The sequence below is a fragment of the Chinchilla lanigera genome, unplaced genomic scaffold (genome assembly GCF_000276665.1).
Source record: "Chinchilla lanigera isolate Chin_1 unplaced genomic scaffold, ChiLan1.0 scaffold00092, whole genome shotgun sequence".
In the NCBI taxonomy this organism is placed as follows: Eukaryota; Metazoa; Chordata; class Mammalia; order Rodentia; family Chinchillidae; genus Chinchilla; species Chinchilla lanigera.
Window position 1 is genome coordinate 152,907 of NW_004955493.1, and position 10,679 is coordinate 163,585.

The 10,679-nt window shown below is 44.1% G+C and overlaps 1 protein-coding gene across 6 annotated transcripts in view; it reads right to left on the reverse strand.

Moving 5' to 3' along the window:
• Nucleotides 1-319: 319 nt before the first annotated feature.
• Nucleotides 320-10,679, reverse strand: part of Dcun1d3 (DCN1, defective in cullin neddylation 1, domain containing 3) — a 33,599-nt gene continuing 23,239 nt past the window's right edge. For 5 of the 6 annotated variants that reach the window (XM_005405045.2, XM_005405046.2, XM_005405044.2 and 2 more), the window contains exons 2-3: nucleotides 3,621-4,156; nucleotides 320-2,132 (exon numbers count right to left, since the gene is read on the reverse strand). In XM_005405045.2, the coding sequence (XP_005405102.1) occupies nucleotides 1,649-2,132; nucleotides 3,621-4,051 (915 nt within the window). In that variant the 5' untranslated portion in view covers nucleotides 4,052-4,156 and the 3' untranslated portion in view covers nucleotides 320-1,648. Of the gene's footprint in view, nucleotides 2,133-3,620; nucleotides 4,157-6,309; nucleotides 6,358-10,679 lie in introns of all 6 variants that reach the window. The other variant, XM_013504830.1, reaches the window with a different exon arrangement.

Below are 10,679 nucleotides of genomic sequence, written 5' to 3' on the forward strand. Positions count from 1 at the left end.
TATGAGAAAATTAACAAGTGGACTTGCTAATGAACCAGGAAGGATGAGCATCAGCTCCTCAGGCCCTGGTGGCAGTTTGGTCAAAGCTGGCCTGGCGGAGCGAGTGCATGGAGGAGTCTGAGAATCTGGGCCCCTTTCCTGTGAGGAAAGAGCTGGGCAAATTCATATTCTTTTATAGTGAAAACAGTCTAAATTCAGATATGAAAGCCTCCATTATGATGTTCCCTGGCACTCTTCTTACACTTTATATTGAAGGCAGCTCCCTCTTTTATGGCCAGTTTTAGCAGGCAAAGAAAACAGGAATATAGATACATATATGTGTGTATATATATATATTTTATATAGGTAAAATATATACATATTTTATATATGTATATATACATATCTGGGGATAGGGAAAGGACAAGGAGGGTCATGTAAACCTAAACAGTCATCACATTACCCCAAATGAGCCTGACGTTAACAAAAAGATAATAAATAACTCCTAGGGGCTAAGTGACAACATGGGTGCAGCAAGAAGGGAACGGGCACACACTGAACTATTAAATACACTTCGATATTTGTTTGGCAGAGTCCAGGCTTCTGCACTTGCCAGACAAGTAAGCTGATGATACTCAAAGAATTAAAAAAAAAAATTCAAGCAGAGCTCCATACCACAGTTTTCTTTCAAGTCAGCTGGCCGGCAGGCAGTTTTCCGACCACTAGGAACAGAAACTTTGGCTCCGAGGCAAATGAAAAAAAGAAGGTATTTCCACTTAAAACATGAAAATATAGAAACTTCATCAAAGAAAGAAAAATATCGAAGAAGTCTACTTCCAGCAAAACTGAGGTAGCACTGCTTTCTCTGCACTCAATGCTTAAGTGGTTCTCAGTACAATGTGTTCTAAAAAACAAAACAGAACTGCTCACTTGACTGACAGGTGCAGCATGTTGATGGATAAACTCAACACGAGATGCAATAGGTCAAAGAAGGAATGAGCAAGAAGTGAGGGAAATAAGGGTTTTGGATAAATTAGCTTAAAAGGGGGTTGTCACCAGACTGTAAATGCTCTTGACCGGCCTTGGCTCTCCAAGAGCTCCAAATCGTCTGGGAATTAATGCAATGTGGTTAACATTAACACTGCTATTCAAATCTGTGTAAATCTTTAAAAATAATTATTACAACCTAAATTCAATCATGTAAACAGCACTACACACAGTACAGACCTGCCCTGAAAAACAATATGCAAAACTGAGATCTGGCACTGTATCATTTTGTAATGTTAAGTCAACCTAACAGTCCCATTCTCCCCACCCGGCTCTACATCCTCCCCCACCAAAAAGAAAAAAGAACAAAATCTAATTTTGTGCAAGAAATGGCAGGCATATTCTAGCTGAAGGCTTAAAAAAAAAAAAAAAAAAAAAGCACAACATGTAGTCAGGTTCAAATATTTTGAGGGATACTCCCCAAAAGAAACAAGCAAAATAACCAAAAAATGAAGAAAGTGCCTAAAACATGATACAGCATTTTAGAGCCCTTTCAGATACAAGGCAGAGAAAGGTGTAGAGTAGAAAATATCCGGATCTTCAGTCACGTCCACAAAGGTCCAACTCCTTGCTTGCCTGCAGGGCAGCGGGCAGACCCTTGCAGCTGCTCCGGGACAGAGCACTAAGTCTGCTCCTCAGGACATAAGCCCTCGGGCCCTGAGCTGAGTGCACCTCTCCCTTCCCCTTCTTTTCTCCTCCGTTCCATTTCCCACTCCACAAAGGTATCGAAGAGACTTGGCCAGGCCTCATCTTCACTGTAGTTGCTGAGGTCAGGACCAATCACCTGAGTGAAGTTAAGGAACATGTTCCAAGTGTCCCGGGAGATGCCCTTAATCCCCGAGGGGTTCTCTGTTAAGAAGTTTAGCCACTGGCCCAATACAGGAGGATTGTTCTGGGTAAAGACTAGTTTCCACAGGGCAATGGCTATTTCTCGATGCAGTGACCGCTGCCCTTCTTCAGAGTCCAGGCCAAACTGAAATGTAAACCGGTAGAGATCCTTGAATTTATCCTCTTGTTTGGCTTCAGTCAAGAGGCTAGGGAAACGTGCACAGATCCCGTCAATGCTGTCTGCACTTATTGCTTTGCAGCCATCAAAAAATTCCTTCCTGCAACAGGAAGGAAGGGGCAAAATTAGTAAATTATAAATTATATTATTTAGTGAGAGACAATAGACTATAGAGATTAAGAGCATGGCTTTGAGGCCCTCAGGCCTGAATTGGAATTCCAACTCCTCTACTAAGTAGTCCTATGTCCTTGTCTGTCACACAGTGAGAACACTACCTTACTGAGTAGGGTTCGGTGAGGACTAAATTAATACAGTATTAAGTCCTTCTATGTTTGACACATGGTGGGGAGTTCATAATGGTTCATTCATTTATTCATTCATCTTCCAAACTAAACTCAAGTCTCCTGCTCTGTGGCCTGCTGATTTCTACCCTGCGTAGTGATTAAGCTGTACTTTCTCCTCCCAGTTTGATTCTCTATGGGTTGTTTTTGGTATATTTTTGGTGACTGCGAAGGAAGTCTTAGAGCCAAAGATGGTGTATAAACGTTGCCAACTCTACCACCAGAGATGAGAGTTCTGTTATTAAAAAGCAAAAGTTACACTATATATTTTTAACACCTATATAACTCTTCCAGCTTGAAGTCTCAAGAGATGTAAGGTAAGAGTTCTGCAGGGTAACCTATTCAGGGGGACACATAAACTACAAACTGTTCAGCTGCGTCTCAAAGGCAGTTCTTATTCATAACCCTGTGCTCTGCAGGCCACATCTTGGGATTACCCTGCTGTGCCATCACTCACAAACAACCTCAGTTAGGATGCATGACCACAAAAGTATGCAGAGCTACTGCTTGATAGCCTGGCTGATGTAAGCAGTAGAAGGAACTGGCTTCACAGAGTGACATCCTTAAAAGAGCTTTTGGTGTAAAAATGAGTTATTTATTATCTTGGATACTCCCCAAGACCACTGTATTGGAGTGTTCAGTGCCTTTGCACATGATAGGTATAAAATAAATACCAAGTAAGGAGTTACAAAAAAAGGTCTGAAAAAGCAGTGGAGCTGAGCAGCAAAGCTTGGCAATATGGCTCATTCTATACTGTTCCTCATTTAACTTCAGGGTAAGACGTTTGGTGCCCAGATACTTGCAAGCTGCCTGGCAATGCTACAATATACAGTATACTTCAAATCTGATCTAAAATTTAGGCAAAGGTGCTGTCCCGTGAAAGGAAATGCACGGTATATCAGAAACAGGAAGCTTTATAAAAACAAAAGTGTCTGATTCTGACCTGAGTCTTATTCTGCAGGACTGCTGTAGCACCAGGTATGTATTTTTTCAACCTTTAATAGAGAATCAGGAGGGAGCGTGCAGGGGTCTGGGGGCCTGCGGGAGTGTCCCTTTGGATCAGAACCACAGCTTGGCTCAGAACATTTAAGCTTCAGAGAAATTGGAAAACAAACATAACAAGACACAAACCAACAAAACCTGTATCCTATGAAGCCATGCTGGTTCTAGCCCAACTGGCGCCAGTGCCCAACAGTGTCCTCTTTCCTCCTCTGTTCACCTGCTGACATGAAGTATTTGTGACTAACCTGGTGAATTTGCACATGGTAGCAGCCTGGAACTTCCAAGCCAAGAGCAGCACTCGAAATTCCGTGGGGTCGACACACAGGTCATTGCAAAAGCGCTCCATGCCTTCCTCCAAAATTGCATCCTCCCGCTCGTCCTTGTAGCGCCTGAACAGTTCCTCCAACCTCTGCAAGGAGGACTCCTCAGCACTGGACTTGGACTCCCTCCCAGCGTCTCCCGAGGATGTCGGCAGCTGGCAGGCCTCAATGGCAGCCTCCGTTTTCTTGGTCCCATTGACAAGAATATCTCCACCTGGCTTGCCACAGGGTGGCACCTGTTCCTCACGGTGGCCTGCCCCTCGCCTACTGTGTGACTTGCTGCTAGGGTCCCGCTCTCCATTCTTGCTGCCCAGGGTCGATGAGGGATTTTTGCACTTGGTGACACACTGGCCCATGGTGGTGGTGGCCTGGCTTCTAGAGCGGCCCCCTCTGGATTGGATGCCCTCGCTGCCACTGGCCCATGTACCTCAACATGCCATCAGCCAGAGAAGCCAGCCAACCTGGAAAGATATTAGAAAGTGGTCATTTCTGGATGGGGAAGTAGGGTAAGAATGCTACCCTCCAGGAACACCTGCACACTGGTGACTAACCCACTTCAGTGAGCTACCAACCAGCGAAGGGAGATACGCTCAGCCCTTCCTTTATTGCCTCCCTCGTAATCCAGCTCTGTTAAGTTCCCCATGGAAAAAAGCAGCAGCTAGGGCACACATGGAGAACCAATAAGGGAAATTCCTAAAATTCTTAAGGTAATACAGGTTACAAGAGGCATCAAAGAGTATAGGCAGACTGCATCAAAGAATGCAGCTCTGACAGAAATGGTCCAGAGGAAGTCTGTCTTCCAGCTTGGCATCACAGAAGAAAGTTACATGGACCTGGGTTAAGCTACAAAGTACAAATGTAAGGGTCATTAGTTCCTAATAGCAACACTCTCAGATTTTTTTTTTAAGAAAACAGGAACTGGGCATGGTAGTGCAGGCCTGTAATCCCACCACTTGGGAGGCTGAAACAGGAGGACTGCCACAAGTTCAAGGCCAGACTAGACTATAAAGTTAGTTCAAGGCCAGCCTGAATTACAGAGCAAGACCTGTCTCAAAAAACCAAAAAATTTTAAGAAAGAAAATGAAAAGAAAGATGAACAGAAAGAAGGAATGGCTTTCTACAGCGGCCACAGAAGTCTTATCTAAGACACGTATATAATCTCATAATGGCCAAAGGATTTGCAGTGTGTCCAGACCACAGCCAAGGACCTAATCAAACAGCAAAGCAAAAGTCATCTCCAACACCTCCAGATTCCTTCCTGGCCTATCCTGTAATGCCCTTTCTCTGCCTCATTCCACCCACCTATAGAAGCCATCCACCAAGCCTGTATTTCCAGCGGTTTCCTAATCAAGGAATGTCTTTTTTGTTCTCCTTTCAGTCTGTAGCAAAGCTGTACATAGAAAGCAAGCCAAGTTTATGTACTAAATGAGATTGTCATATAGGACATACAGCCACAGTCTTTCAAAGGGGTATTATTCATTTTAAAAAGATACAGTGGCACAAGCCTGTAATCCTGACTACTGGGGGGCTGAGGTAGAAGGATCAAGAATTTGAGGCCAGCCTGGGCAACTTAGCAAAAAATAAGGGCTAGAGGTATATAGAGCAGTGGTAGAACACTGTGCATAAAGCCCTGTGGGGGAAGGGGCCAGTTTACATATACAACCTGTACTAATATATAACAAGCTCATCCTGGACATTTATGAATTACTTATTGTAACTAACAAGTTTTTCAATGAATTGCTAGAAATTTCTGAGTCAAAGAGAAGGTAATTTCTCTGAGACTATATTGTCTACTCAGACTTCTTACCTTCCACTAGTTTACTAGAAAATTTCTCTGAGACTATATTATCTATTCAGGACTTCTTACCTTCAATTAGTTTACTAGAAAATCCATTTACAATGCAGTCCATGCAAAATGCCAGCTGCTAGAATAATGGCAGTCACTATTAATAGAAATGTGGACCAGGTGCCAGAAGTATTGTAGGGAAAGCAGACACTAGACACAATCAATGTCAGTCCCATATGGACCCTCCCCAGTTCTAGATAGCTTTCATGGGCCTTCATGATGCAAATTTAAAGCTCAAACAGCCTGGCGTGGGGCAAAAGATGGTTTTGTATGAAAATTTGAGACTTTAAGCTTTGCCTAAAAAACGCAGTTTCTTCCAAATAGTGCCTAGATGAACCAAGAGTTCTCTTTAAGACAAATACTCTTCAAAGGTAAACTCTGAGCATACACCAAGTTTAAAGTGTTGCCAGCATCATTCCTGTAGTTACTGGAGACTCGTATCAGGGTGTGTCTCACTCTCCACCCTCAAGGAGAATAAGTGACAAAAAGACATGTCTATACATGCCCTAAAAAGACCTGCAGTTTAATTTGGCTTCAAAACCACACTGAAATCCTTAAAACACACTAAATCCTTAAAAGAGCTTTTGGTGTAAAAATGAGAGGCCCAGTAAATTGTTTCAAAGTCTCTTCATTCTTTGAAGTGTAAGTAGGAAGCCTGAAGCACAACCTCTTCAAATTTCAAAAGGCAAGGGGTTAATTCTTGGAAGACCATCACACAAGGGAAGCAACTGTTTGAGCAGAATTATCGCAGAACAAGGAAGACTGTACCATGTGGAGGGTCTGGTTTCCAGATTTGTGTTTCTGAAGACTGGAGTGCTGAAAGAAACAAAAGGCCCAAACTTACACAAACCCCACATGCTCACAGACTGGCAACTCTTAATTCCCAGGCATGCTGACTCACCAGGGTTTGCTGCTCAGCTGCTGCTGCCGACGGAGGCCCAGGTACCCAGTGAGGGAAGAGGACTTCCTGGCCTCCATCTGAGCCATCTACCCCAGGCCACTCACTCCATCACCCACCAGACAGATGCATCGTTACCGCAGTTACCTTGGAAGCCTAGCGCCAAGGCTTGCACGTAAGAACAGATGGGGCTCCCAAAGAGGCCAAAATCCCATTTACCCCACCAGCACTTCACATGAGAGCATCTTTTGATGACCTGACCCAGCAGAACCAGCTTAATATGCCCAGCAGATGAGAAAAGAAGGGGAATATCAATGTGGATAGATGATCAATCAGCAAGTGCCAGAAGCCCCCCCCACCCGCCTCAACTGCTGAGGCAGAGGTGTGGCCTCAAGTCTGAGGAAAATATTTTCAGGTCTGATGATGAGTATGGCCCCTGATTACTCTGACTGCGGCCCAATGGGTTCTGCATCTACCCATTTCACTTGGAAAGTACTTTTGCTCCTAGCACTCTCTCCAAGCCCCAAGACAGTGCCCAGCCCTGTGTCCTAGAGGCTGGTAGCAACTTCAGGTCATTTACAGTTGAAGGTCTCCCTGAACTCACCAGCCTTTGGCTCCTAGCTAATAACAGCACTTATCAATGACTGAGTACTTGTCTGGTGCCAGGCACTTTAGGGACCTTAACACGCAAATCACCACAACATCTCATTTAAAGGTATGGAAGCTGAGGCTCAATGTAAATTACCCAAGTTCGCATAACGTACAGCCTAGTTATGTCTGGCTCAAGATAAAGGACTTCTACTATGGAGATAAACTGTGGGAGCCCACCTCCAGCACAGCACCTTGGGAATGTAAACAGAGGTAGGCTTTGAGGTCAGCGAACCAACACAGCATATCTTAACCATCAGTCATAGGAAAGAAAACAACACATGGTCGATGCACAGTGCTTGATGCTACGGTATGCCAGGTCAGTCAGTCCTGCTACCAGGATCCTGACAGGAAGGATAACCTTGGGCTCTAAAATGAGTCTAGCTGCCCTAAACTTACTGTGATGTTTTAGTCTACCAATATGGCAAAAGTCCAGCTCTGAAACTGACGCTCAATTCTGCCACTGGCTTAAGTGTTTGACCCTAAAGAAAATCTGAATTTCTAAATCTGCAAAATGGTACCTGCCTCTGGAGCTGTTGTAGGGATTCAGTCAGGAAGTGCAGATAAAGGGTATCTGGCACATGTTGTCCCCTCCCAGAGAGCGTAAAATATGAAACCTAGTATTAATAGCACAGTAACAGGCAGCCTTTTGGGCCACTCAATTTCTCCCATCAGAACAGTGTGCTCCAGGCCTGTCTCCCCAGGCCCAGCCAGGACTCCCAGCCCTGTTATCTTGGGTCGGGTTCAAAAACCATCTTATACCATAGCACCGACCCTACTTAAAAGCACCACTGCCTGGAAACATCTGTAGGAGCAGACTCTCCAAAGGAAAGAATTTCCTTGTAATTGATCCTGAATAAAATCAAGGTCAATATCTGCTCTGCCTGATGAATACTTTAAATTTCTGGTCACACACCATCTCTACCCGGAGGCAAGCTTTCAGCCCATTCCCGATAACTTTTCCTTTAAACTAGTCCAGCTCTGTAGGTTTACAAAAGACACATTTCCTAGCTTTCTGCTCCATTACACTCTTTAATGACAGTGTTTTCCTGGATGGTCCTCTTCTCCATCACTGTCTAAGAGATGGCACCAAAATCAGCTAATCTAGAGCCTAGTTTTCATAAATAACAGCATTATGTCAATGAATATCACTATATTATTAGTACATTACAGTAGCTATATATAAACATGACTGTGAAGTAACTACCCTCAATTACAAGAGAATAAATGGAGGCACACTGAGGTGAAGGAACCTAGCTAGGAAGGAAAAAAACAGGAATATAAAAATTAAGACAAGCTTGACAAACCTTGGTTGGAATCATGAGGACTGCCCCAACTAACTGTAACTATCAGCAGCTCATCCTGCTCTACCTTAACTGTTGGGGAGAGAACTGCTCTGCTCAATACCTGGTTCGCAGAAAGCTTAGTGTTAGCCTCGATAATAGTTGTTGTCACTGCTATTATCACAAGTTGGTGACAGAAACAAGCTTCCCTTATACAGAGAAGCCAGCTCAGACCTGCCATGGCAATTTAGGTATGTTTGCACAATAAGTGACTCTGCTGTCCTGCCTCAGGTGAGTGGCATAAATGGGTTAAATAGAGCCAAGGACAAAGAGGGGTGGGAAGGAAGGAAAGAAAAGAAAATGAGTAAAAGGAAAAAACCCACACACAAACCAGGGAAAACACTTCTAAGCAGTGACAGCTTTGAGTGTTTACCTGAAAGAACAAAGAAAGTAACTGCTCAGGGCTGTTCAGCTTATGTTGGGCCAAGATCAGCCTACAGCTTTCCTCCCTCAGTCTCAGGGCTAGCTGCCTCTCTGTCTCTTTCCCTCCCTCCTCTGCATGTCAGCTTCCAGACTCCCTCCTCCTGCTCTGTGCCAGTCCCGGCTAGTGCTCCTGAGGACATGCTTGGCTGCCTGCTTGGCCCCAGGCCTGGAGCCGGCACTGCTGGGGTCAAAGGACAGACCCAGAGGCTGCAGTCCCTAGGGATGTTACAGGTCTAAGGAGGGATAAAAATGCTGCTCCTATCTCTTAGCAGTTCCATAATTTGCCTAAGGGACAACCAGGCAAGTCTCTGATTAGGGGCTTATTTTCAATTGCTGAGACCAAACTGCCTCTTATACAACAGACCACCATGAGGACTAACCTACACTAAGATTTAGAGTGAACGGAAATGGGAAAAGGACAGAGAAGGGTGAACTACTAATATGGAAAGTAAAGAAGGACAAGGAAGAGAAACCACTATCTGTGAATCCTGGGGCTACATACGTCATGTGCCTCATCATCTTCAAACCTCACAACAAGCCTGAGAAAAATATTGTTAAGCTTTCCCAGACGAGGAAATTGAGATTTTTTTAACTTTAAGCAGGACTGGGAAATAAAACCATTCTGTCCTATGGGAAGGTTCCACAGAGAAAGTAGGTCTTATTTTACTCCTCAAATGACCATAGGCTCACAATGGAAGGAGAGGGCCAATATGATTGATCTGTTATTAGTAATATTAATAAAAATATTTTAAAATCATTACATACATTTATTGAACAGAATGACATGACTCATCACATTTAATTCTCTGCAGTTCTAAAAGGAAGATAATATAATCTTCATTTTACAGAGGCAGGGAGTGAGTACAGGTTAAAGGAGCAGACTGCAATCACAAAGCTAGTCTGTAAAGGAAAAGGAATTCAAAAATCCAGGCAGTCTGACTCTACACATTCCGTTCCCCATCTCTGGCTTTGCCACTGCTGTCTGCTACAATGTATGCTAGGGTACCCTCCTCTAAGGAGATGGTAGTGCCTAAGAAGAAAACTTACAGACACCTAGGTGTATCTGAGAAGTACTGAGCCAGTAAGCCCAGAGTAAACTCCTGAAGCCTTTCATTCTCATCTGGGAACTATCTCCTTAAGCAATGTGTGGCCTTGTTCAAGTAATTTAACTTTTCTGAGTTTCTGTGACCCCAACATTAAAGCAAAAAGTCTGGATTAGTCTTTTCAAGGTCTGATATTCTAGGGCTACCTTCAGCTTTTTGACTTTCAAAGAGGGTGAAATTCTAAATTTGCAAACTTTCTAGGTGAGAAACTTTGCCTCCTTAGTGAATGGTTCTCATGCTTTTCTTCCCTATATCTATCAAAGCCAAGCCCAAAAGGATAGAGAAAGCAGGGTTACTCCAATCTGAACAAGGGTATGACATAACACTGATTTTGCAGCCTCCCTTTTCCTTAAACTTCTTGATTTGATCTCTGCAGGAACAGCAATAGGACCTGACATACGGCACACAGACCACAGCAAGCTGGCTCTCTAGTGCGAATGGCTGGGTCCAGGAAGCCTGCTCTGAGGAATGCAGTGTTGGCTACTGATGGGGAGCCTGACACCCAAGGAAGAGCCTTTGAAACGAGGAGCTAAAGAAACAGGAAGCAAATGCTGGCACCAGAAAATAATGTCAGCAAGACACCTGACACTTCCTTTGACAGAAGGGACCAATCCAATCCATTCCACCAGGGGCTGGGGATTTAGCTCAGCGGCAAAAGCGCCTGCCTGGCAAGCGCAAGGTCGTGAGTTCGGTTCCCGGTACCGGAGAAAAACCAAAAAAAAA